Source organism: Halichoerus grypus, chromosome 4 (genome assembly GCF_964656455.1).
Source record: "Halichoerus grypus chromosome 4, mHalGry1.hap1.1, whole genome shotgun sequence".
Taxonomy (NCBI): domain Eukaryota; kingdom Metazoa; phylum Chordata; class Mammalia; order Carnivora; family Phocidae; genus Halichoerus; species Halichoerus grypus.
The window spans coordinates 187,207,267-187,234,319 of record NC_135715.1 but is presented as its reverse complement, the minus strand read 5'-3'; the positions used below and the strand labels follow the sequence as shown (position 1 = coordinate 187,234,319).

General features: G+C 50.6%; 1 protein-coding gene across 1 annotated transcript; it reads right to left on the bottom strand.

Annotated features, from left to right (window-relative positions):
* On the bottom strand, window positions 1-26,920 carry SAG (S-antigen visual arrestin). The gene is made up of 15 exons (XM_078070010.1): window positions 26,846-26,920; window positions 22,607-22,667; window positions 20,390-20,434; window positions 18,582-18,775; window positions 16,960-17,019; window positions 15,272-15,348; window positions 14,179-14,314; window positions 13,141-13,225; window positions 11,043-11,115; window positions 9,002-9,139; window positions 5,847-5,924; window positions 4,887-4,910; window positions 3,263-3,318; window positions 587-596; window positions 1-230 (listed from the first exon to the last, which is right to left on the bottom strand). Exons 1-15 carry the CDS (start codon window positions 26,918-26,920, stop codon window positions 125-127), a joined length of 1,218 nt encoding a protein of 405 aa, XP_077926136.1. The 3' UTR covers window positions 1-124.
* Window positions 26,921-27,053: the final 133 nt, after the last annotated feature.

Here is a 27,053-nt window from a genome sequence, read left to right as displayed (position 1 = left end):
TCGCAGCAGAACAAACTTTATTTCTGTGAAGAAGACTCACACTTCGGCATTTAGCATAACTAAAGGGCTAACTCTGGAGCGTGGCTCATCGCGCTGTGAACTACCCCGTTTCCCAGCCGTCTTCTCACTCATCCCCGGCCTCCTGGTCTTTCTTCCCTTCCTCGGGGTCTCCTGAGTCTTTCAGATTTTGGCGAGCAAACTCCTCGAAAACCAAATTTTCATTCTGAAAACTAAAACAGAACAAAGAACATTTTGATCATGGCACGCTCTTGGAAGCTCGCAGTGAAATCTCAAGCGAAGTAAGACCCTTGGTCTTCCCTTTGCAACGGGGGAACCGATCAAGATTTTCCTACAGGATGGAGCCTGGGACCAAGCCGTTCTCCTCCCAGCTTTTCATGTAAAGTCTCTTTAACAAACACAAGGAAGAGAAACTGAAGGAACCCACAGGGCAGACACACATGCCCAGGATACCCGAGGGTGCGTGTGTGCGCATGTGCGAGCGGGTTGTGTGCAAAAAGACCCCAAAGGGGGTTTGTGCCTGAGGAGGAAGTCACAGAACACAGGGAAGCTCAGGGCAGTGGCTCACCTTTCCTTTGCTGTAAGCATGGAATAAAGGAGAGAGAGAGAGAATTATCAGCATAAATTCTTTTTTTTTTTCTTTTGAGAGATGGAGAGAACACACACGTGAGCAGGGGGAGGGGCAGAGGGAGAGAGAGAATCTCAAGCCGACTCCACGCCCAGCACAGAGCCCAACGTGGGGCCCGATCTCACGACCCTGAGATCGTGACCCGAGCTGAAATCAAGAGTCAGAGACTTCACCGACTGAGCCACCCAGGCGCCCCTATCAGCATAAATTCCGTGGATAGCTGCACTTAGAAAATTTCTTCCTTATTTTGGGGACTTTACAGTTGGAAGGAAAAGGAACCTAGATACGCGCATTTCACAACAACTGCGTGCACTCCCTCCCTCTTGGCCTTTTCCAGCTGCCAGAGCCTTTCTCTCTGCACATCTGAACCCTGGTCTCCTTTACAGAACACCTCGCCCTCACCTCCTCAACCAGAACAAACCATACCTTCACCTCTGGGATGCTTTCTCTTTTCAAAGTGTTTCTCCCTTTGTGTCCTTTGGATTCTATCTAGAGCCGAGTCCCAGGTGCAGTTATGACCCCGCCTCCGGGCCCATCTCACACGTTCAGGCCCGGCTCGCAAGGGGCGAGTCCCGGGACTGGACATCTAACCGGCACCTCCCGTGGCTGGGGGGTGCACTCAAGCTGGGGAACCACTCCCAGGCCCCCCAGGGGTTGGTTTCTCTGTTAACATGTTGATCATTTTGTTGTTGTTGGGTTATATTTTCAGATATGTTTTGCAGCCTCTGATTAACTGCTATTCATTTGAGTGGTTCTTTGTTGTTCGTTCGTTCCTTCAGTTTTCTGTCCACCTAGTAAAGTCCCGTAACCCTCAGGGATGAGCCAGCAAGAGCCAAGTGAACAGCTCCAGAGGGTTTTTCGGGAGCACCACAGTGATGGAGACCCACAGCTCTTGTCTCTCGGGCACTAGGAGGGAAGTGTCCGCGTGGGCTGCTAACCACAGACCAACGGAGAGGCCCCCGGGGCAGGAACCATCCTGGGCTCCCACGTGCTAGCCTAATTACACTACCTGGGACCATCAGCCTGAAAGAGAATCAAATCAACACCTGCATTCCATGGTGGATGCTCTTGACGGGGGATAATAAAAACTTGGTAGCATTTCTGTAGTGTCTATTAGGTATAAATTACTTGGCCCCAGGCTCTGGCAGAGCTTCTTAGCTACAACTTAGCGCTGTTTCTGCTTAGTCTACCTGTCTAGACTCAGAGCCGGGAACCAGGCAGGTAAGGTGTGAGCAGTCCTGTGCATGAAAGTCCTGTGACTCAAATCTCGGGAAGTCAGAATTTAGAGGCCCCGGGGTGATCTGTCCTTTCTCCCTGAAATCTCACAGGACAAAAGATCACCGTTTAGTCTTGACCTTGTGGTATGTTCAGTGGAAGGGCCAGAATGACTGGAACATGAGAATGTCATACCCAGAAAAGAAAGAGCCCCACTTCCCCCAACTTAAGGCAAAAAGTCTGTTCACGGCTCCAGAGAACAATCTGCCATAAACGATGGCATCGCCTCAGGTCATAGTTTTAAAATATTCTTTTAAATGTCCTTGAAAGGGACCAGAATGCATCTCAATCTCAGAGTTAAAAAATAGTATCTGAATGATACCAGCAGGTACGAATAAGAAAAATGTGGCCAGACTACTTTTTCCCCAAAGTACATTGACTATTTAAATCCAGAACACTTGGAAAAATACTTGGAGACAAAATATTTTTGAGACAAACCCAAAATGAATAGGGGGGCTCATCCTAGTGTTTAAAGGTCATTTCATGATCAAGATACAAAAAGCTATAAAATGTAAGAAAAATAAATCTTGTTTGTTTATACCACTTTTTTTCAGCTCAGGTCCTGGTCTCGGGGTCGTGAGATCGAGCCCCGCATGGGACTCCACACTCATGAGGAGTCTGCTTGTCCCTCTCCTTCCGTTTCTCCTCTCTCTCTCTCAAGTAAGTAAATAACAATCTTTAAAGATACATATTTAAAAGCCATATCGAGCTCTAATTCATATACCATACAATTTTCCTAGTGACAGGCACAGTCCAGTGGTTCTTACTATATTCACAGAGCTGTACAACCATGACTCCATTTACTGCAGACATCCATACGAGAGCCAATGGGTTTGCAATTCAAAGGAGCCAAGGCGTCAGGAACCTGGCCTGACCCCTTTTTCTAGTATTTTCTGTACTCTCATCACAATAGCCACCGCCCAAAATACTCATCTTGTGAATGCCTGTTAATGTTTCCAAATGAAATGCAAAAGCCTCAGCCTCTCAAATGTATTTTGCACCTAAATTTTCTTTAAATCTCAATCCAGTTCTATTCCCACCAGAGCTTCGGCTTGTAAGTCATCCCTGATAAAACCCAACAGGAGAGTCCGTGTCCAAGGGCAGGGATGCTCTATTGTCCACATGCTAACTGAAGGTGGACAAGCCGTGGCTCGTGGCTCGTGGCTCGTGGCTGAGGAGATGAACACTCCTCTGTGGGCTGGCCCCAGGGCACCGTGAGGATGACAAGCAATCACCTGGCAATGCCCCCCGGGGCCATGGTCAGGAACGACCAGCAATGAATAAATAAGAAATCTGCAAGTAGTAAATGACTGGAGAAAGCCAAGACAACGCGTGACTGACCTGGGTCCTCGGGCTGGGGGTGCATGAGGCGGAAAGGTACCTCAGTGGCCACTTCACTGGAAAAAAGAGAATACAGATGGATGAGAAGACACACAGGATTGTAAAGCATACAGAACAGAGTGGTGGCTGAAGAGATTCCAAGCTGGAAGAGGATTCAGTGAGATTCAAAACAAAACAAACCAGAAATCAGGAAGTGGTCAAGGAGGAATTTTAAATGTATTCCCCGGAATGCGGTCCAGAAACTTCACTTAGGCATGGCAGAGACAGCTAGGTTTTGTAAGTTCATTCCCCTTCCTTCTGGTTATTAGTTCCAGTGATGTGCTATGGTGGGTAGAGACGTGAAATCCCGCAGAAAGGATAGTTTTGGGGGAAAAAAAAAAACTTGCCAAAATGTACACAACCTTTTATGTGTTTATTCTATGTCAAGAGTCACATAGTCGCTTGTTAGAGAGCAGAAGAGAAATGAGCAGCGCCCGCCACACCAAATTCCAGAAACTGAAGGGCTTCGGGGTGGCTTGGAATTTATACAAAAAGAAGGAAGGAAAGGGGTCAGGATGGAGAACAGAAGGCAAATCTGGACCAAGGAAGAATGGAAAGGAAGGAGTGAAAGAGCAAGGGTCTCTCCTTGCTTCACCCAGGACCCACCGCCTCCTACCCCGACGTTACGGCTTTGGTCAAAGCACATCTGTGTACAAGGCGACTCCGGTCAGACCCCAGCGCAGATGGGGTCTGGGTTCCACGTGAGGGATGGAGACAGTAAGAGCCAGGATGAACGAGTCTGCAAGGTCAGCGCCTGCCTCGGACGTGGCTTCAGGCCTGCCACTTTGGGCATGGTTTGAAAAAGGTAGTTGTTACTGTTCACAACGGCCAAACGGTGGAAACAACCCAAATGTGCACCAGCTGCTGGATGGAGGACCCAAATGTGGTCTGTCCACACTGTGGAATATTACTCAGCCATAAAGAGAAATGAAGTATTGACACCTGCTACGACACGGATGAACCTCAGAAACATGATGCTCAGTGAAAGAAGCAGTCACCCAAGGACAGATGCTGCCTGATTCCTTTTATGAAATAGCCGGAAGAGGGAAATCCATGGAAATAGAAAGATCAGTGGTGGCCAGGGGCGAGGAAAAGGGGGGGAATGTCAGAGACCACTTAATAGGTATGGCTATGGTTTCCTTTTGTGGTGGTAAAAATACGACGGAGCCAGAGAGCGCTGGCCATTGCACAATATTTTAAACATCCTGATGCCACTGCATTGTACATTTTAAAATGGTTCAGATGGTAAGCTTCATGTTACATACACACAGACACAAAGACACAAAGGAGCATGCCAGCTTTCTGAGCGTGCGTTTGTGTGCATGTGCGTGCGTGTGTGTGTGTGTGTGTGTGTGTGCGTCCTTGCCCAGGGGAGGCTCAGCTATGGTCTCGAGGAAACAGCCCCAGCCTCACACCAATTAGGCAACATTCGTACGATGCCTCTGGTAGGCAGTGGGCCTCACTTCATAACACCTCTGAGCAGAACTGCCAGCAAACCAGATTTCACCGTTACTATCTTGAACCCCAGATTGGTTCCCCGTGATATCCCGAGAATCAAGCAGGGAAGGAAGGGGACCAGGCTTACCTGGAGGTGAGCTCTCCCAGAAAGCTAGGGAAAAAAGCAAACAGGGCTGGTGAGTGTCCCAGTGATACCACAACCTTATTTCCCATTATTCAGAGGTGGACATGTCCCAGGCACGCTCCACACTCACAATTTACGGGATCTTTGCAATCCCGTAACATTCAACTCGACTCTTCCTCTCTACTTGTGATGTCATCTCTTTCTCAAGTGGATTAGCTAAAAAGAGGAATCACTTAGGTCCAAGCCCTGATGTTCAAGAATAGACCACAGAGGTCTTTGTGGAATACGCTGCTATTCACTTATCTTGACTACTAAAAGAAACTCTACCGTTTTAGATCCTCTCGGAGAAAGTCAAAGGTAATGCTACGCACTTTGAAAAACACTACAACCACAAACATGGGGGTAACACAGTTTGTAAAATCAACCCATGCTCTACTTTGTTGTCCCAGCCGAAACTGGGGGAACTCATTATCGACTTAGAATCACAGAATATATGCTTGGACTTGCCCTTGATGGCTCGTCAAGGTAAAAGGCCAGAAACTTTGGCAATGGGATTTGAAAGGAAAGTGAGAATTCAAGTTCTTTCCCTCCTAAGATGCAAAAATGGAGATCTACCGAGAATTCGTTTGGCAGCTGCCCTTCTTTCCTGAAGTGTGATGTAGCACTGAACGGATTTTTCTTTTTGGCGTATCAACCTCCACCGTGTGAGCGTAAGCGCGCACACTTCCACCAAGTAGCACTAATGTATTTCGTAGTTTGCTCCTTCTAATTTTTCCCACGTGATGTCAGATCAAACAGAATCGACGACGACAAGACAAATAGAATCTCTCCAAAACTCTACTTGGTCATCCATAGAATTTGTAGATCTTTCTTCCTTGCTGGCTCCCAATCATTCAGGAAAGGAAGAATTCAGATGGGGAGAGGCCAAGACAGAGCCCACAGCATTGGCTCTTGGACACTCACCCTGACACCGTGAGCTTCACTTTGATTTGGTAAGACACCAGGATGCCCAAGACAGTCCGGTCTATGCCCTCCTTTATTCTGCTCAAACAGAAAGGAAAAGCGGAAAATTACAGAGGAACAGCAGAAAGCAAAGACTGGATGAACAAAAACCCCTCACCTCCAGACAAGCCTATTATAATGGGAGCATCTTCTTAAGGAATTGGTAAATTCAACCAAGCTGTCAAAGTCCTAGAACTTTCCATAGTCAAGGGAGGGGATTCCTTTCCTGCATTGTAGCTTGGCATTTCCTCCCCCCCCCACCCCCCACCCCCGCCCTAGAAGTTCAAAGGGCAGAGTGTGTTTCCTGGTTCTTCCTACTCTGTCTCCAGTGTTGTTCATCCACCTGCTTATCAGCCAGAAACACCCCCCTCCTCATCCTCCTTGGCTCCTCCCTCTGCCCCACCTGCCATCCCTGGCCAACCACGGAGTCCTCCGTAGGCTTTTCCTGCCTCTATTATCTCAGTGACTTACCTCCCACAGGCCCGGCCCCTTCCCTGAGCTCTCAGCCACTCTGCAGCCAGAGGGCTCTCCCAGGGTCGAGCCTCAGCATGGCCTGGCAGTCAATCTGTGAGCTGGCCTTTCCCTGCCTTTGCCACCTCACGCCCTGCTATGCCCCAGTGTCTCCCATGCACCAGCCTTACCACACACCAGCCTGGAATGCCCTCCTTCTCTGCTAAGACCTCAAGTTGAAGTTGACCCTCCTTTGTGAAGCCTTCCTGGCCATCTGCCATCGGCATGGGTCTCCCTCCTTTGTGCTCTGGCCCCCAGCTCCCAGCATCGTGTTGAGGTGAATGAACACAGTGTGTGAGGCCATCGCCCATGCCCCCAAAGAGAGCGCCGTCTAACTTTCCCCCATAGGAACTCCATTCCAGGTTCTACTAACAGGTGCTGAGCTCCTACTGTCTGCCAGGCACCCTGCTGGGCATCATAACACATTGTTATCTCATATGCCGTCCGTTGCAGGGACATTGAGTATTTCAGGATGCCCAGTCACAGGAGTTAAGGTCTGAAAAATATCATGACAGGCTAGCTACAACAATGTGAATGACAATAGACAACATGGCCAAGAAAGCTGAAGGCTTGAGGCAGAAAGCAGGGCACGATTGTGTTGAGAGGTCTGAGAAGGGTCTGAGAGTACAGGGCAGGTTCTAGGCCCAAAGCCCCAGCCCAGGGATCCCTTTCATGGGAGGCACGTTGGACATTACTCCCAGGGCCATGATGCCCTTCGAATACTCCATCAGCTCCTTGGTGCCTGGAGCTGCTTGTGGAGGGCAAATGCCTTTATCTGGAATCCTGGAATGTGGTCACACAGTTGAGAGAGGCTGATACCAAAGGGGACAAAAAGGGGTGCAAGCCTGAGACCCCCCCATCCCCCCGTTGCTAGGACTGACTGTCCGACTTGTACTGAATGGAGTCAAACAGCTGGGGGAGAGAATGTGCTTCAGCTCATGCCTGAGAATACCCTGCAAGCCTCCCCTCCGCCATCTTTCTTGAATGGGAGAGTCTCTCTGCACCCCCCCCACTTGCTCTCTCTCTCTCTCTCTCTCTGTCTCTCTCTCTCTCTCTCACACACACACACACACACACACACACACACACACACACACGGAGATTGGCTAATCCAGGTTCTGCTGTGGTTGTCACTTTCCAGGGCCCTGGAAGGCAGCCCTGAAGCTGGGGGTAAGGGAGGGACTCGGGGTTACGAGTGGCCTTTGCTCGGTCATTAATTGACCAGGTGACCTTAGTCAAGCCTCTCCTTCTGGCTGAACTTCAATTTCCTCATTCATAAAATGAGTATAAATTCGCCTTCCTCACAAAAGTGTGGAAGACTTACATGGTTGTGAAATAGTCCACAAACCATGCAGCATTTCTATAAACGTGGCGTGCCACTGCTGCTGTCGCGATGGCCACACCCTGGAATAAACTGATCTCGTGTCAGCGTGCCTGCCAGTCACTCTGCCAGACCTTCACCAGAGAGCCTTAGAATCGAACATACCAACTTGGACCCTTCTCCTCAGAAAATCCTTTGACTCCCATGATGCCGCTTCCTGCCAAATGTTTGCTGACCCCACTCTTGTCTCGGAGCCCATGGGCTACTGAGCCAAGGGGTCACGGAGATCAAGCAGGAGAGCCTCTTCCCGATGGCATCCCCTTGCAGGTGGCCTACTGGGGCCACGGAGGGAGCCCCAGTGCATCACACGGGGGATGGCAGGGAGTGGGCCTCAAGATCTCCCCCACTCAGGGCTCGCCAACCAACATGCTCTGGGAATGGAAGCCTTGAAGGATGGCTGGACATGGCAGTGGATAGTTGACCTGGAAGGCTCCCTCCAGTTTGTGCTAGATCCGCTGGCGAAATTCAGCCAGCCAATGGTTCTTTGAGTTGGGGTCAGCAGAGCAGTGCTTAGCTTCATTGAAATTTAATTAACATCTGTAGCTATCAGGACCTCCTGTTCTTTACCTTCCCTGGTGGAAATGAATAAATGACCATTCCACCATGCATGAGGCCACCTGCATTACTCAGTTTATTTATTTTTATTTTTATTTTTTAAGTAGGCTCCACGCCCCATGGGGGCTCAAACTCATGACCCCGAGATCAAGAGTCACACGATCTACCAACTGGGCCAGCTGGGCGCCCCGGCATTACTCAGTTTCTGTGCTTAGGGCACTACACTAGCTAATGATATTTTTAGAAGGTAACGGCTGACATTTCTGGAGCGCTCACTGTGTACCCAGCACCACATTTTACACGGACCGTCTCCCGTAATCCTTATAAACCTCTCCACGAGAACAGACAGCACCCCCACTGTACAGATGGGAAAACTGAGGTTCTTAGGCAGCCTGAGTCATTTGCCCAGGGTAGCCCAGACTCTAAGCAGTGGAGCTGGGGTTTGGCAGGAGGCTGCCTCCTGAGCCCACTGCTGTAACCACCATGTCACACCAGGGGAGGGAGTGTGGGCCCCGCTCGGGCCACCGAGTCAGCACTCTGCGCCTGGAGTGACAGCCATCAGGCTCCACGTGAGCCCGTGAGCCCAGGGGGTGAGACAAGAAGCGGGGCAGACCAGTACCACCTCTGCACTGAGTCTTGGCGGCTTGTCTCCTGAGCTACAAGGACTCACATGGTGGTGGAGGCAAGGTTCGTGTCCTCGTGCTTGATCTTCCCATCCAGGGCGATGCCCCGTCTTTCACGGTTGTTGGCCAACAAGGGCACCAGCGTGAGCGTCGTGGTCAGAGTGCTGTTTGGTGGCACTTTTTCTCTGTAGGAAGAAACGCAGAGGAGATATTTGACTAACTATTCTTAGGACCATAAAGCCACCAACGGTCCCACGAGACCCTATCTGCCATCAAGCATTTTCCAAGATCCAAGGTCCCTGTGACTCACGGGGAAGATAGTTCAGGTTATCTGTGCACTCGCCTTACAAGAAATATTGGTGACATCTCAAAACAGGCTGGCAGCAAGTCCCTCATCCTCCTGTGAGTCACTGAATTTCTAGAGTATTCTGTGGGGCTAACACAAGGGTCAGGGCCCACAGCAGTCTCCTCCTGAGACTTCGTGACCACACCATGGGCTGCAGGCCATCTGGCCAGTGCCAGCAAGAAGCCTCGGCTGGAAGTCGCCTGTCACCGAGAGCTGTCGCTATCAGGAGGATCGGGCTGTTGAGGAGGGTGTGGTGGGGCCCTCTGGACTGGTGCAGACCGGACTGGTTTGGTTCAAGGCACACGTGCTCTGTCTCTCCCGGTTCTTCCCTGTCACCGGGTCAGGTGGTGGGTGTCTCAGCCTCTGACAGACACAGGGAACCCGTGCCAAACAGTGGGTCTGCAGGTCAGGGATTGGGCTGGGGGCAGAGCAGTGAGGGTTTCTCCAGGTCTGGAGCATCCCGGGCTCGTGCTCCACCACATCTGCAGCCCAGCCAGCCAGCTGCCTGTGTCAGCACTCCTGGTGCACGGAGTGGCCCTAAAAACACTGCCCAGGAGTCAGCCCCAGGGGCCTGGGAGCCCCGGGGTCCAGGGATAATGACTAAGGCTCTGCAGCCTTCGGAGTGGCTTCTGGCCTGAGACCTGTGAGCACGATCTAGCTCAGCTTTCAGGCTCCCCGCCTCCCACCCTTGGGGGGATCCTACAACGGTCGCCAGTGTCCTGGGAATCATTTGGTCCAAAATGCACTGAATTGCTGAAAAGAAGTCCAGATAATGGGCTATCTGAGGGGAAAACTCAGCCAGGGACCATTTTCTCCTTTCATCTTTGAGCATATGCCAAAAGGTGAGCCAGGGAAGCCCCGGGACCCGAGGACGTGTGAGGATGCACCTGCAGGGGAGAACAGACCCCCCCCCACCAGCAGCACGAAGGGAGCAGCCGATGAGCTACGGCTCTTTCCTGCCTCCCTCCCCTCTGGACCTATATTTAAACATGGGGCCAGATCTGCTTTGAGTAATAGTTTATTCCAAAATTGTCTTTTAAAGTTTACGTCATGTTCTCTTGCTGAATCAGTTTGTGTTTCCTCACCGGCCCCCTTCCTGTAGCTCTGGTAATATTTTTTGCATACAATGGCGCTGAGACACATCAGAGAGGCAAAGAGGAAAAGACCTGCCCGAGCGACCCTCTCTGGGGGAGGCATCACCCCAGTAACCCATGTGTGAATGAAGAGCATGGAGCAGGACCGGACAGGTCTCCGGCTCCCCCATCACAGGGTACGCCTCTGCTTTCAGTTCTAATGAAGGGAGAGAAACGCTCCATGGGCTCAGAACTCACAGACCACTGGTATCTGGCTGTCCTTGGTGCCACATTTTCAAATTGAGCTGAAGATCAAAAGACAAAGAACCCTCGCCCGGGCAGACAGATCATTGGCTTGTCTGCACCGGGGGCAGAAATCGTATCAGATTCCTCTGGACTTATTCCAAGGAGCAACAGAAAGTTTCAGCTGTTCCCACTGTGACATTTCAATCTTTATTTCTCTCCTTTCCATCATTCCTTGTGAGTGAGATCTCTGGAAACTCTTAGGAAGGAGAACAGAACTGAGATGCTAACTTTCCTTGCAGCCCTTAAAGTGAGAAAAGGGGAAGGAAGGGAAGCATCCTACTTCCCTCTTCAGGACGAACAAAAGGGGAACTTGACAAGGAAGCCTGAGCCACCCAGGAAATAGAAACCCAAGCAGCTACTCACTGTGTTTCCTCCTGGGCCACCGGCTTGATGTAATAGTCACTCGAGTAGAGAACCACGTTGGCCACTTGTTCCACTGCAAAGGGAGGACAGGGGTGGGTGATTCGACGTGGAGTCCCCCACCCATGTGCATGGCACCTGCCGGGGATGCAGTGGGTCTTCCCTCTCTAATGCTGATGGAGGGTCCTTCTCAGGCTTGGCTTTAAGGCTGGGGTTTCTGAGTTCTGTCCTCAGGCCACTCCTGTTCACCAATAACCTGCTCTGTGGAAGCTTGCCCCCATGAGCCAGCCTCCCTAAAACTGCACCTCCCAGGAGACCCCTACCCGCTGAACCCACACCATACCTACCCTTGGGTATCCTTCCAAGTGTGCCGGAACTCACCATTTGTGCTTTCTCTAAACCCGCCGCCCCTTCCAACACTCTCTTATTTAATGAGCACCTCCTGCCAGTTGTCCAAGCTAGAAACCTTCTCCCGGCATCATACTCCTGACTCGTGCATGTGGGTAGGAAGGTGGGCTCTGGAGCCAGACTCCTTGGGCTCAAACCCCGGCTTAGCTGTCAGCTGTGGGGTGAGTCATTTAACTCCTCTATGCCTCAATTTCCCCATCAGCAAAATGGGGGTGACAATTGCATCTAACTTCCACGGTTGTTGTGATGATCAAAAAAAAATTTTTTTAATCTCTGTTCAAATCAAATTTGAGAAGTAAGAGAAACAATTTGTGTGAAGCACTCAGCACAGTGCCCAGCCTATAGAAAACTACTCACATCTTGCTTCAGGAAGCTCAACAGCTTCTTTCAAAAATGAATGGCTTTGATGTGAGAACTCATAAAACTTTGAGAAATAATTTAAAATCAAAGTATCAAATGATACTTTCTCAATCCTGCTACTTTGTGGAATACGGTATTGCACACTACACTCAACATGCTAAATAATACCAGGTCCTACGAAGAGCAAATGCAGATGAACTACACCAACATAAGACAAAGCCATAAGCATGCACATCAGCGTCAGGAAAACGTATAATAATTCTTTAGTGTGCATGCCTCAAAACTCCTGAATCTTATCTATGATGCACACACACGAGGGGAGAGGAAAGTGGTGTGTAACGTAAGTGACCAGCCATCCTGATCTGCCTGGAAGTAGCCCATTTTAGCACTGAAAATCCTGGTCAAGAGGCACCCAGCTGGCTCAGGCGGAAGAGCATGCAACTCTTGATCTTGGGGTCATGAGCTCAAGCCCCATGTCAGGGGCAGAGATTACTTAAAGAAATAAAACTTAAAAAGAAAAAGAAAAAGAAAAAGAAAATCCTGGTCAAGCCAGGACTGTTGGTCACCATAACACACTATGAGTCTGACTTTGTCTTAGTCATTGAGTGTTGTTTGAGTTAGTGGTGAACTTAGAGGTCACCCTCCCTGGTCATTCTGTCGTGTCTTTTTTATGTGGCCCCTAGAAGACCATGCTATCCGACCATCCCCTGTACTTCGACGCCCTCCGAGCTGAAGAAAGGGGTAGAACAGCAGGCAGGCTGGCTTGGTCATCACATTGTGGTAACTCAACAGCAGACACAATAGGGCTTTACCATTTACAAAAGCACTTCCAGGCTCCAATCCTTGGAGCCTCACAAAACCCAGGAAGGTAGACCAGGAACCAGTGCCAGGTCTTCAGAGAGGACGCACAAGGCGCAAGCCCACAAATTAGGCCCACTGTCCTCAATCCAGTGCTTTTCCCACTATTCTATGCTACCTCTGTCCAGAAAACTTAATTCTGATCCAAGAAAGAAAACTCCTCCCGTGGCTTCTCCCCGGGATCTGGCAAGGGGCTCCTCCAGGAAGGCACGGCATGGAATGTTGGAGGATTGCCTGTCAGGGATGTTGTTTTAGGACAAAAGACAGCCCTAAGCTGGACACAAGGTGGCATGAGGCGATTCTTGAGGGTCTTTCCTCCTGTAAGTTCCTGCTGTCCATGACAACAGAGATAAAACAGGCAGTTCCAAAGACCCAGGAGGGCCTTATCTGCCAAGAGAAGAGACCCTGGGGAAATATGACCAGATGGAGAAATTCTAGAAGACTCTGCCTTCCCGTTTTGAGAAGAAGTTCCTACCTAATGCTTTAATCTTCTTCACTGTCTTCTCTGTGTTATTGGTCACGGTAATGGTCACCAAAATGGGCTCCCCGTGGAAATAGATCTGAAAAAGTTAGCAGGGAAGTCAGAAAAGAGGAACAGAGCGTGGTGGTATCTTTAATCTCATGGCTTTCTAGGTTTATCTCCATCCTTTAACCAGAATCAAAGTGGCTGAATTCCCACACTTTCAAGGAAGATAAAGGGATAGCAACAGGGTTCCGTTAGCCAGGGTCCCGAATGCGGTCTGCCTCGTCTCTGGTGCCCTGAGGACAGTGTGACCAGGGTGGAGTGGAGCAAAGCCGCTCACACCTGGAACGCCCAGTCCTGAGGGTCATGGCAGCGCTGGCCAAGGGGGGTCCCCAGTGGAATCAGAAGGCCATTTGGGGCAGAATGAGGGCAGTGAAGGGGAATCAGTGGAGAGCCCAGGGGCAGGGTTCTCCTCAGCAGTGATCCCCACGTGATCCAGGCCCGGGGGGCACACCCTTGCACACGTGTGCACGCACGGGCACGCATATACACACAGTATGCTGAGCCTTTGCTAACACGTTTGCATGACTCTCGGTGACCAGAGGGACCGAGACAGCCTCAGCCGGTGGTTCTTCACCCTCCTTCACCACAACATCCCTAAGAGATGCCATTCACATGTGACTTGGCCACCCCGTTACATGGAAACTTACATTTTCCAGGGAAGTAAACAATTTGCAAAATCACACCCATTGGAGCTAGTAAATGAGACCCATGGGGCCAGGGGGGCAAAAACAGCCTGGTCAGGGGCACACGGAAGCCACCACCCTTCCCCCTAGTTGGTCTAGGACTGGCAAGGCAGTGGATGTGGCCAGTGTGACCCGATCCTGAGGGTCACCTTTACTAGCTCCAAATTATGAGAAAAAGCCAATTGTTCACAAAACATTGGTGCCTTAACTACGCCTGGACACAAGATGACTTGCAACACACCCGCAGCGGACTGGGCCCCAGGGCCTGCTCCCATGCGGGACACAGCGCCTGTCCGAGGCTCACCTCTTTGTTGAGGGAGACAGCCAGGTGCAAGGGCTTGTCGGACATGAAGAACTGCCAGGCGGTGTCAGCTCGGGGCTGGGGACCCATCTTCGCTGGCGCGTGTTGTACTTTCCGGATCAGTAAACGCACGGAGCTCCTGCGGGTGACAAGAGCAGAGAGTTCTGGGCTTATGGCCGGGCCTCCTTGGAAGGCGTCCAGGCCTCTCTCCCCGTCCTCATGCTGTGATGCTTCAGGAATACTCCCAAGGGGTGACGGGTGAAACAGAGGAGGGAGGAACTCCATGTTGGGGTGCAGGAGGGCCCCAAGGACCTGTGTTCTGGTCCCTCCTCTGAGGTTTCCCCAGCTGGGTGGTGTGGGCTCGAGGTCACTGTCACCCTCGGCTCTCAGGGCACAGCCCGGGGTGGGCAGGGGCTGAGTGTGCCTCGTGTGACGTTCTTCCACACTCTCAGCAAACGTGACTTACTGCAATTGCTATTCATTACAGCAGACCTCCACGAGTGCATGTGTTAGGTGTGAGGAAAGAGCGTTGAGGTCACGATAGAAAACCATGTCCAGGTATAAGAAGAAAAGTGAGCACCAGGGCCCGGGGGGTGCGGGAGGGCGGGGGTCACTGCCTGAAGGGCAGAGAGCCTCTGTTTGGGGTGATGACATGTTGTGGGTGTAGACAGTCTGGGGCGCAGAGAGCGGACAGAGCTGTAACTATGGTCCCACGACACGGTGGATGGACTTAATGTCTCCGAAGTGCACACTCAGAAATGGTTAAAACGGTAGGACTCCATGCAGTGCATATTTTATCACGATAGAGGAATTACCGAGAAGAAGAAAACTAAAGAGAGAGGGAATCCAGGGGCTGCTAGAGGCTTATGTGAACCTTGAGGTTGTTAGCTCCTTCACCATTTTCCTTTTATCCCCCCAAAGGACGAGCCACCGACCCTGCCCCGTGTGTGGACGTCCTGACTGCCTGGGCCGGGCGGGCCCCATCTCCCTGGCTGTGCAGCCCTGTGGGGGGAGCTCAAGTGAGGGGCGGCTTCCCACCCCAGCTCCTTGCCCCCCACCCCAGGCGCCGCCCCTCGTCCCGCAGCTGCACTCTTACTTCCTGGGCACTTTGTCCGCTTTCTCCTCTGCGCTGTCTCTGGCAAATGCTTTGACCTCAAAGTCGACCCCGCAGCACTGCAGGGGGCAAGAGAAGAGACAAGGGTTCAGCCACACCTCCCTTCCCGGCAGCTGGGATGGGGTCACACGTCCCACCGGGATGTTAGGTGGCCCCTGATCTTTTTGCCTTTGCCATGTCCTTTTGAGGGCTACTCCACGAAGGCTGGATTTGCCGCGTGTGGAAAGCACGTAGGGAAAGGATGAGGTCAGGACGAGGAGCGCGCTGTGGGCCCAAGCTCCCAGGGAGATCACGTAGGGTGTCCAGCCCTCCCCCCCATTTAGCTGTCCCTCCAGCTGTGACTCCGCATGCCTGGCACTGAGGTCACAGCGCCCACAGCAGGGGCTAGACGCAGGTGCTCACGGGGCTGGCGGGGGTCCACGACTGCCCACACCAGCCACCAACCCTGGAGGGCTGGTCGGCCAAACCCAGACGTGGCGCGGCTGGAACGGGGGCGGGTCCCGGCGCCGGCGGCTCTTCCAACTTTGGCAAAGAAGCCGGAAATGGAACTGGGGGCAAAGTCTTCTGATTTTGAAACTGACTCAATAGCAGTACGTTGTGTGGGCAGAACAGCCGCATCTGCCCCGCGGGGCCGCTCCCCAGCCTGCTCATCTCTGCACGTCGCTGCGCTCACCAACCGCCCCGACGGAAGAAGTGCAACCGGCTAAAGGACATGATCGGTTGTGCTGACGGTGGCGTATGAGCCACAGCCTCGTTGGTTCTACAGCCGGGGAAGCGTGACAATCCTGAGATCTAGTTCAACAATAAAGCAGCACGGGGGGCGCCTGGGCGGCCCCCCCTGGCGCACACTCAGCCCCTGTGCTTCTCTCCCCCCTTGGGAGCTCATGCCTGGTCCCCCGCCCCTCTCAGGCCAGCGGCCAGGGTGCCCTTGGGGACCTACTGCCCAGAGCCCACCAGTGGCTCCCCGCTCACTGAAAAAGGTCTTCGGGGCCGCACCTCCCCACACCCCTGACCTGTTCTCGCCATTTCGCCCTGCTCGTCCCGCCCCCGCGCGCCAGGCAGCGTGTCCCCGCTCTCTGGAAGCCTCTCCCCTGGGATAGCGGCGCTTCTCCTTTACCCTCCTGGGGAGGCCTTCTTGTAAAACATCCTGAACAACCACCCCACCAGACTCTCGCTAGCCTCTTGTTCTCCAGAGCGCCTAACCGTCCTTGAACGGGCCCCGTAGACACTGGTTATTTCGTTTCTGACTGATTCTCCCCAGTCGCCTGGGGAGCCCACGAGGGGCGGGACTGACTACTGTTCCATCCACAGGCTCTGGCCCGGCTAACAGCTGCTGAAGACAAGTGACAGACTCGTTACAACGTCTCTCTGCTTTTGTGCATGTCTGCAATTGTCCACAACAAAAGGCTCTTTTAAAAAGTCATTTGGGGGCGCCTGGGTGGCTCAGTCGTTAAGCGTCTGCCTTCGGCTCAGGTCATGATCCCAGGGTCCTGGGATCGAGCCCCGCATCGGGCTCCCTGCTCGGCGGGAGGCCTGCTTCTCCCTCTCCCACTCCCCCTGCTGTGTTCCCGCTCTCGCTGTCTCACTCTCTGTCACATAAATAAATAAAATCTTAAAAAACAGTCATTTGAAGGAATGACTGGAGCCATGGCCTTTCTTTCGGAACTAACCTTCCCTGTGTCTTGCGGAGCCGGCTGCAGCATCACCGAACAGGGTAAGTAATCCGGAAACTGTGAGAAGAAACAAATCATTCCATTCAGAGGCAGTTCTCTCACGCGTCATAGGCACTCGATGTACAAAACTGGGAAAGGAAGGATGAGGAGCACAAAATGACAACAAAAAAAACCCCACAAAACCCCGTGTTCACCCCTATTGCCAATACCCGGAATAACATCAGGAATACGAACTTCCGAGTGTCCCGGGGGCTCCCTCACACACTAATACGGACGTCCACGTGTGTGTGCCACAGGAATGAGACCCAGTGACGCACGTGTCCTGTCGTCTGCTCTGCTCCCATCCCCGCCCGAACCCTCCTCAGAATGCCTTATGCCTGTTTTTCTACGCCGAGTTCCGCCATTCTTCGGGCTTCGTTAACCCCACATTTAATTTAGCCAGCCCCCTCTGTTGGCTGGCCCTTCATTCAATGGTGCTTTGCTCTTTTTTGCCATGAGAAACCATATGCTGCCATAAACCTTCTTCAGCCACCTCGGCACAGTTTTATCCAATTAAGTCCACAGGCCACGCCGCTAGAAAGGGAACGTAGGTCAAAATCACATTTTTAAGGTTTTTGGCAGGTTAGCTCTCCAAGGTGATGTCACTTCAAACTCCCAGGACCAGATCATGAGAACACGCAGGACCACAAAACTGTCTTCTTAAGTGATTGAAAAAAAAAAAAAAGTTGTGAAATACACACAACTAAGACTTAGGTTTTCAGCGTACCGATCAGTGGCATGAAGTGCATCCACATTGTCCTGCAATAATCCCCACCATCCATCCCCAGACGGTTTTCACCCACCCGCACTGAAGCTCCGTCCCCAGTCAACGCTAACTCCCCGAACACCATTCTAGGCTCCGCGTCTCTGACTCTGGCTGCTCGGGGTCTCCCAGGTCACTGGCATCAGACCCGTGTGTCCTTGTGTGTCTGGCTCCTGTCACTCAGTCTAATGTTGTTCGGGGTTCGTTCGTGTTGCAGCATATGTCAGAATTCCCTTCCCTTTTAAGGCTGACCCGTTATAACTTTGGAGAAATTTATAATCTTAAGACACATGAGCACGCTGGGAAAGAGGGAGGGGAGGGCAGCTTCCCCCAGGCCGAGTTCACGCCCGAGTCTTTTGGAGGCACCACGGGTAGCCAGGACTCCCCCGGCGAGATGTGGGGCCGTTTATCTAGTGACCCACGGCCCAGCAGTCAAGGCGAGGGACGACTTCTGACTTCAGTACGATCCCCTGTCCGGCAGGGAGCTCTTTCGTGTTGAGAGCTCGTCCGGGCCAACCGGGGGGCACCTCTTTCTTTTTATAGCTGAGTGAGTGAGGGAATAACATGCCCGTATAATTAGGTGGTCGGATGAAGGGAAATATTTAAACCGTAGGTTGAAGTGGTGCCTTCAAAGGCTGAGAGGCTATTTTCAAGGGCTTAAAAAAAGACAATCACAGCCCGTGCAATCTAGAATTTCCTCCAAGGATGCAATTTGAAGGCCCACAAATGTGAAGTCATTGCTCCGTCCCCTCTCCTTCACTCCTGGTCACACTGCAAGGTGCTGTGGGGGACCTGGAGGGGGAGAGGAGTCACCCACCGTGAGCCGGAAGGGGTACGTGTTGTCCCCCAGCTTCTTCATCAGGCTCTCCTGCAGTTTCGTGGGGGCACTGGTGGCCTCCACGGGCGGGAACACCTGGGCCTGAGAGAAGTACAGGTCCCTGCGGAAGCTCAGGCCGATCACATCGATGTCCTCCTGGCCGTAGCGGAAGGCGCAAGTCAGAGATACATACACTGGAAGGGAGACAGAGGAGGTCAGGCTTGTCCCATCGGCATGGCGCCCCCGCCTGGCCGCGTGCGCACGGGCAACCGTGGACCCTGCCCGCCCCTCCCCAGCAGCGCTCACCCACCAGCCTCTGGAGGGGACGGGGTTTGAGAACCACGCCACCCAGCCAGCCTACACCCTTCTGGAGATCCAGCACCTTCCCTGGGGCTTGTGTTGATTACTCTAAAGACCTATGTGAGTCAGAAGATGGGGAGGCACCTTCCATGAACCACTATTTTGCCTACAGACTCCCTTGTGTCCTCCATCCCACCACCCCCTTCTCTCGACCCACCCGCTTGGGGACCTCGGGAGGCTTTTAACAGAGAGTGAAGGTGATTAGCAGAGGGAAACAGCGTTAGGGAGCAAGACAGATTGAGGATCGGCCAGAGCAGCGGGACAGGCGCTCGTGGACCAAGAGGAGAGAAGCAACCAAATCCCAGAAGCGCTTTTTTCACCTTGCTCAGAAACTTATCAAGCATTCTCTAAGTCAACACCTCTGAAAATTCAATTTAATTAAACAGACATAATCCATGCCTCCAGTGGACCGAAAGGATTATATGAAACTATAGGTTTTGAGGGTGGACTGTGTACAAGTCTTTAATGGGGTAAATAAAAGCACACAACATGCATTCTTCTTGAACAGAAAGCATGTCAGAAGTGGTCCCCCCAAGTCCCTAGAAGTCATTAGTTGGTGGATTTTGTCTACGTCTTCACCACGAAGCTCAGAAGAGCCACTGATCCCTTGCCTGCCCCTCATCCAGTGTTTGTGAGAGCAAGGTGCCCAGAGATGACCTGGCGTTATGCCTCCCTCACTGGACACTGCTTGCCCTCAGAGCAGGTGCCCGTCTCTGGCCAAGGGTGTGGGCTTTCAGGCTCAAACCAGGCTCCTCCAGGTGCCGCAGAGAAGCACGGGGCCCAGGAGGAAGTCAGAGACAACAGAAGAGCCATGCCCCCTCAGTGCTGACGGCCCCACATCTGATGTGCTCCCATGGGCACACCCAGGGATGGGAATAATTCCTTGGGGTTGCCAGTAGCAACCACTCAAAAAAGCATAGTTAGAATGGAATTGAGTCAGTGACATTATCATAAGGATAACTCAGGTCTGTCCTAATTTAGTTTACACAACTGTTATTAGCACCAAACTATTTGCCCCACACATCACAGCTGCCAGAGATCGGCAAGGATGCTGTGCTTTAGAACCACCACAGTCAGCATTAAAAAAAAAAGTAGTATCCAGCAGGCTCGATTTCCCCCTTTTGGGATAAACCCACCAAGGAGCCCTCTTGAGTTTTGCCCCTGGCACAGCTGGTGGAGCCCATGGACCTACCCTCCACGCTCCATCCACCGTTTACTTATCCTGCCGCCCTGGCCAAGCGGCTCCCCTGGGTCTTTACCTTCATCTGAGAAATGGGGACAGTGAGTTCCGATGGGAACAGGACAGTGTCCTGAAGATTATACGAGGGAGCGTGGGTGACAGGGCCTGGAGGTGATGGGTGTGCGAGAGAGCACCTGCTGTTTCCCGGCTCCTCCTCCCCAGAGATCAGACCAGACCTGTTCCTGGGAGGACGAGAAGCCCGGCTCACCTTTCTTTTCCTTCACAAGCTCGGGATCTACCAACACGACACCATCTAAACCAAAAGGGAGACAACAATGAGGGCAGAGAAGATGAAAGAGACCAGACGGGGTGCCTGGGTGGCTCAGTCGTTAAGCGTCTGCCTTCGGCTCAGGTCATGATCTCAGGGTCCTGGGATCGAGCCCCGAATCGGGCTCCCTGCTCCGCGGGAAGCCTGCTTCTCCCTCTCCCACTCCCCCTGCTTGTGTTCCCTCTCTTGCTATCTCTCTCTGTCAAATAAATAAATAAAATCTTAAAAAAAAAAAAAAAAGATGAAAGAGACCAGAGGTCTTCTTTATATATTTATCTGTAGTTTTTGTTTTGTTTTTCAAGGAGTTTCCATACCCAGCGTGGAGCCCGAAGCAGGGCTTGAACTCACAACCCCAAGATCAAGACCTGAGCTGAGATCAAGAGTCAAGACTCTTAACCAACTGAGCCACCCAGGTACCCCTCTCTGCAGTTTTTAATTGCACAAGGAATCCATGTTCATTATAGGAAAATTAGAAGGGGAAGTTAAGCAAAGAATAAACAAAGTCGCCCAAATATCCACCACTCAGAGATACCCATTGTCAAGATACTGGTGCAGAATTTTTTTACTACATGTATATACACTTATATGGATGTTTTTACTAAAAAAATGAGATCCCACAATACAGACTGTTCAGTTAACTGCTTTTCTCATACAACTATAAATTGCAAACATCTATTCTTACACAAACACACATACTCACCATTTTAATGGCCACACATGGCTCCATTGAATGGACATACCATAAGTTATTTAATTAACCCCCCCGTTAGGGCATTTATTTCCAATTTCCCCCATTATCATGAATATTGTGATGAACATCCTTACAGATACATTTTTGTATCCATCAACAGTAGAACTGGATTTGGATTTCAATGACATAGTGCCAAATGACCTTCCAGAAAGCATTCTGCTCAGGGACATTCTCGTCCTCAAGTGCCTAGGAATGCCAGGTTTTTTACACTCTCTCTTTTTAAAAATAGCTATTTTAGTTGAAATAATTATCGATTCACGGGAAGTTGCAAAGATAGCACAGAGAAGTCCCTCTGTATCTTTCATTCAGTTTCTCCTGGTGGTTACATCTTAGATAATTGTAGTACAATATCGAAACCAGGAAGCTGATACGGGGTGCAGTGTCTGTACAGTTCTAAGTCATTTTATCTCATGTGGAGGTCGACAGTTCCCTCACCAAAGAGCTATCTCTCGGGTCATCCCCTCCCCCCACCATCCGTCCTTAGCGTGCCCCCCCCCAACTACTGATAAGTTTACCATTTCTATAATATACCATTTCTATAATTTCGTCATCCCTAGATTGTTATCTAAGTGAAGTCATACGGCCTTTTGAGATTGGCTCTTCCCACTCAGCATAAGACTCTTGAGATCCATACACTATTGTATCAGTGGCTCGTTCTTTTTTACTGCCGAGTAGAATTTCATGGTATGGATGTGCCACAGCTTGTTTCAACTGGTTCACCTATTGAGAGACATTCTGGTTCCTTCCAGTTTGGAGCGATCACAGATAAAGCTGTCATAAACAATCGCGAATGGGTTTTTGTGTAGATGTGAGTTTCATTTCTCTGGGATGAGTGCCAGGGAATGCAATTGCTGGGTCAGATGGTAAGTATATGTTTAATTTTTAAAGAAACCGCCAAACGATTTTCCAGAGTAGGTGTTCCATTTTACATTCCTGCCAGCAATGTATGAGTGATTTGTTTTCTCAACATCCTCACCATCTTTTGGTATTGTCACTATTTTAATTTTAGCCATTCTGACAGGTGTATAATGATATTTCAATCCAATGTGGTTTAATTTGCATTTCCCTAATGGATAATGATGTTGACCATTTTTCCATGGGCTTCTTTGCCATCCATATATCTTCTTCGATTAACTGCTTTTCATGTTTTTTGTACATTTTCTAACTGGATTTTGTCTTTCTTACTGCTGAGTTTCTTTATATAGTCTAGAAATGAGTCCTTTGTCTCCCCCATGCTCTGAAATGGTTTCCAATCAGCCGGTGGCTACCTCGCTGATGTTTTAATTTGCATTTTTTGATTAGATTACCAGCAGAGATGATTTGAAGATATACAAAAGTAGCAGTTGTCTAATGGCTTTAAGGAAAACCAGCATTAAAATTAAAATCTCACTCCAAACTCAACTTACCCACAGGCTCTACTTGTTCAACATGGTCTATATAGTCTCTCTTCCCCAGATAAATGGTCACCTGTAGGAAGAACAGATGCGGATTCTAAGTGGCCAAAGAACACTAGCACATGCAGGTTAAAAATCAGCAACAACCAAAAAAGCCCCCCAAGGCCCCCCAAACGTGGCAACAACTGACACATTTTGATTAGTCTTGAGAAGACTTGCTGCCTGGCTCTGCAGTTTGCCCAGCACCTCCTCTCTCCCCGCTTGGCTGTGGGCAGGGACTATGGATTACAGGCAAGTTGTGCTCTCTTCAGCCCCATAAATCTGCTCCAAGGAAGACTTCCCACCCCTCTGGATGGTCCCTGTGCTCCCACCTTTTCCCACCAAGCCCAGGTCTGACATTAACCAGGTGACCTTGTTGAATTCACTGATGATACTTTAGTGGAAAGTTAGACTTATGTAAATGAGGCTCCTCCTGACATTTCATCTGTGAATGAAAGGTTTCCCCTCCTCATTAGAAGAATTTCTGAACTGAGCCAAGAAGCAGGAGTCCCAGAATCCCTGAAATCCTACCAGGTGAGCTGCTAGACAGGTACGCCAGAACCCATGCTCTGAGCAAGAGGGGCGGGGGCGTTGGGGGGCAATGATTGCTGTTTCGGTCCTCTTCCTGTCTGTTCCGTGCCCTTGGCAGTGAGGGTCTCTGCCAACCCCCTTTGTGGAAGGGCATGGATCGTGTTCCCCATCACTCTCCGCTCTAAGCCACAGGACAGTGAGTGCCTTGATGGTAGGAATTCTTTCATCTCTTGGCCATCAAGTTTCTACCACAGTACCTGGACACGACAGGATTCTAATCTACATTTGCTAAGGGCACCAATGAGTGAGTGTGTACATCTACCTAGCCCCCTTCTTCCTTAAGCCTCTTAAATTCGTATTCTGATGTCCATGAACTCCCAGAATCATTTCTGTTGGCATTCAACCATCTCCTATTTCCACCCCCTCATCTCAGATATCCTGGAGCGAATCCCTATAGCTTCACAGTTATTTGATGTTGAAGCACCCAAAGGACTACATAGTCAGGTGGCTGGGAAGGAGGTAGGTGTTGGATGGTGTGAGGATGTTTTCTGGACAAAACAAAACAAAACAAAACCAAAAACAGTGTATACAAAGCCCAGAATCAAGAGAATGCTTCTGGAACCAATGGCTTCATCTGCAGGTGAATGGCCACCAAATGGGGATGCAGGCTGATGCCAGAAAGGGTCTTACAGGACCCAATCTTAAAGACTCTAAGAAGATGTTAAAGCATTTTTTTAAGGTTTTATTTATTTATGAGAGAGAGAGAGAGAGCGCACGTAGGGGAGGGGCAGAGGGAGAGGGAGAAGCAGGCTCCCGGCTGAGCAGGCAGCCTGACGAGGGACTCCATCCCAGGACCCTGAGATCATGATTTGAGCTGAAGGCAGATGCTTAACCGACTGAGTCACCCAGGTGTCCCCAATGTTGAAGTATTTTAAGCAGGATGAAAGACCTGCAGCTGAACAGCATTTGGAGTGTTTATCGTGTCTCAGGCGCCAAGCTCAGCACTGTCTACATTATTTCACTGGATCCCCATAACTACTCTGTGAGATAGGAATTAGCCCCATTTTATGGAGGATACAACGTTGGCAGCAAAGTGGAGAATGAATGGATGAGGGGAAAGCCAGTTAGGCATCTGATCGAGGTTGGCAGTAGGGAAGACTGAAGGTAGGTGGAGAGAGTGTGTTTTCTTCTTTTTCAAGCTTTAGCTGTGGAGGAAGAGGAAATGGAAAGGCAATAGGGTCAAGGGGAGTTTGTTGGTTGTTTAAGATGCATGAGGTCTGTACTTGTTTTTACGCTCAGGCAAAGTACTGGTAGGGAGGGAGAGGCTGACGGTGGAGGACGCTAGTGAGGAGGTGGACCCTGAGGCCCAGGTGTAAATAGCATGAACCTCAGATGGGAGCAAAGGCATGTTCTCTGCTACAGTTGGAAGGGGAGGGGAGGAAAGGGGCAGAGCAGGAAGAGTAATGGCGCTGAACACTGTGGGACTGTGGCCTACCTGCTGCTTGCTCAACCAACAAACCGAGCACCCTTCTTCCTGGATACAAGTTGCCAATTATGTTCAGGGTTCACCATCCCCCATGGGGTCCCGCGCTAAGAGAGGCCAGCTCCAGAGGATGGTTCTTGATTGGCCTGATCCAATTATGATTATCCAATTCCTTTTGGCTCAGGGCTGGTTTAGGGCGGGCATGTGACCCAGTTTTGACCAATGAGATATGAGAGAAGTCTGCTGGAGGGCTGCTGGGAAAATATTTTCCCACTCTTTAGAAGAGATACCAGGAAGTAAGAGCCTCTTCCTTCTTCAGGAAGGAAGTGAGGGTGAGACACCTGGAGCTAGAGTAGCCATCTTGCCACCAGCTGGAGGCTGAAGATCACAGCAGAGGGCAGAGGGCAGAGAATCACAGAGAAATGGGCCCAGGGCTCCTGGTGCACCATGCCTGGAGCCATACAGAGCTTGCAATTGGAATAGTCTTAATATGTGAGACATTAATGGATGGATTCTCCCCCCCATATACAGCAATTCTAAATTTCTTGGTTCAAAGGTTTTCTATAGGTATGAGGGTGGGGGGAAAGTGGGAAAATGACATGGCCCGGCAGGAGTGGTTTCTCTCTTCTTCTGCCAGAAGTCAAGACAAAGTGTGCTGGGAAGACACAAAGTTGGGAGAGAGTTTGGGGAATGAATTGTTGAGGGGGTCCCCAAATTATCACCCCAAAATGGAGTTCCTCAGCTGGGAGTAGAAAGGACAGAGAGTGCCCAGTACAGATCTGTTTTTCTTGTGTTGCACTATGAGGATCAGAGAGTTTCCTTTGGGCCCAATATAGGCTTAACATTTGAGAAACCCTAGAGAAAAAATCCAAAGTTCAGGTTTACAAAGCACAGAAAATAGAGCTCTGAGAAGTCCCTTGATTACCTGCTTTCAGAACCGCGTGTGCTGGGTAAGCATCTAATTGCACTGATGATGATTCTCTGGGTCCTGCACCTTGACTCAGTGTCAGAAACAGTCCCCAGGGCTAAGCTGCTGGAGTAAAGAGCGACCGAATCCAACTGTATGAAGAGCCTTTGAAAGCAAAATTCTCAACCACTTCTATGGGAATGTCTCAGAAGTGAACCAGAAGAACGATCTAGATCCACCCTGCCAGCACAGTAGCAACAAAGTACAGGTGGCTTCAGGACACTTGAAATATGGCCATTCCAAACTGACACGTGCTATAAATGGAGAATACGCACCAGACTTCAAAGACTTAGCAAATGAATGTAAAATATCATCAATAACTTTTATATCATTTGCATGTTGAAATGATAGTTTTTTGCATATACTGGGTTAAATAAAATACATGATAAAATGAATTCCACCTGTTTCTTCTTTTTTAATGTGGCAGCTACACGCTTTAAAATAACATTTGCAGCTTGAGTTGGACGGCGCAGAGCTAGATTGTCGGCCCCTAAGAAGCCAATGAATGGAGCACAAGACCCTGTCCATGGAGGCTGTGGGGGGACCTTCCGTCAGGCCTCCCACGCCAGAAGTTCATGGGCACATCTAGACCGTCTACTGAGCCCCCGATGGAGCCAACGGGGCATCATCTCTGCCGATACACAAGCGGCCCGGATACTGGTAGCCATGTTCCCTTACCCAGCGGCCCTGAGCCAAGTGCGGATTGAAGGCATGGCGGCTGGGGTAGGCGCACGGAAGATAGAGCTGCCCTAGTCCAGCACTGGGGCTTTCCCCAGGCAGGCAGCAAGAAGACAAAGGGCCCGGCGAGTTAGTATCGACAAAGCAGTGCTTGAAATGGTTAAGTCATTGGTTCAAGGCCAGCTAGGAAAACAAGTAAAATTGGAAGTGAGAGGGTGGGGACTGAGAGATGAGGAGAAAATTAAGGGTCTCAGGGCTAAGTTCTTTAAGAGACTGAAAAGAAGTTGTATGTGTGCAATTCATTCGATTACGTCTCATTCATCATTCATCGCAAATAGCGACGGAACACAGACACAGAGCTTCCCTCAGCCTCTCAGGATTTTAGTGTTGATCGTGTCTTTTTTTTTTAAGTAATCTCTACACCCAACGCGGGGCTTGAACTCATGAGATCAGCAGTTGCATGCTCTGCCAGGTGCCCCATGTCTATTCTCAAAAAAGCTCCTTTAAAAAACATTTTTTTTCCCCTCAAGCCACTCACTTCTGTACCACTTACCGACTTGTCCCGGGAGATCTTCTTGAAGATCACATGGTTGGGTGCAGACTTGCTGCTCTTGGCGTTGGCGGCCATGGTTCGTGTCCCTGGCAGCTGGCTTCTCCCACCTCGGGGTGCGCGTCAGGTCAGCGGGCTGTGGAAAGGGAAAACGAGGCTGCATGTGCAGCCAGGCACATTCCGGGTATAAAACCTACCCGTGAGATCCTGC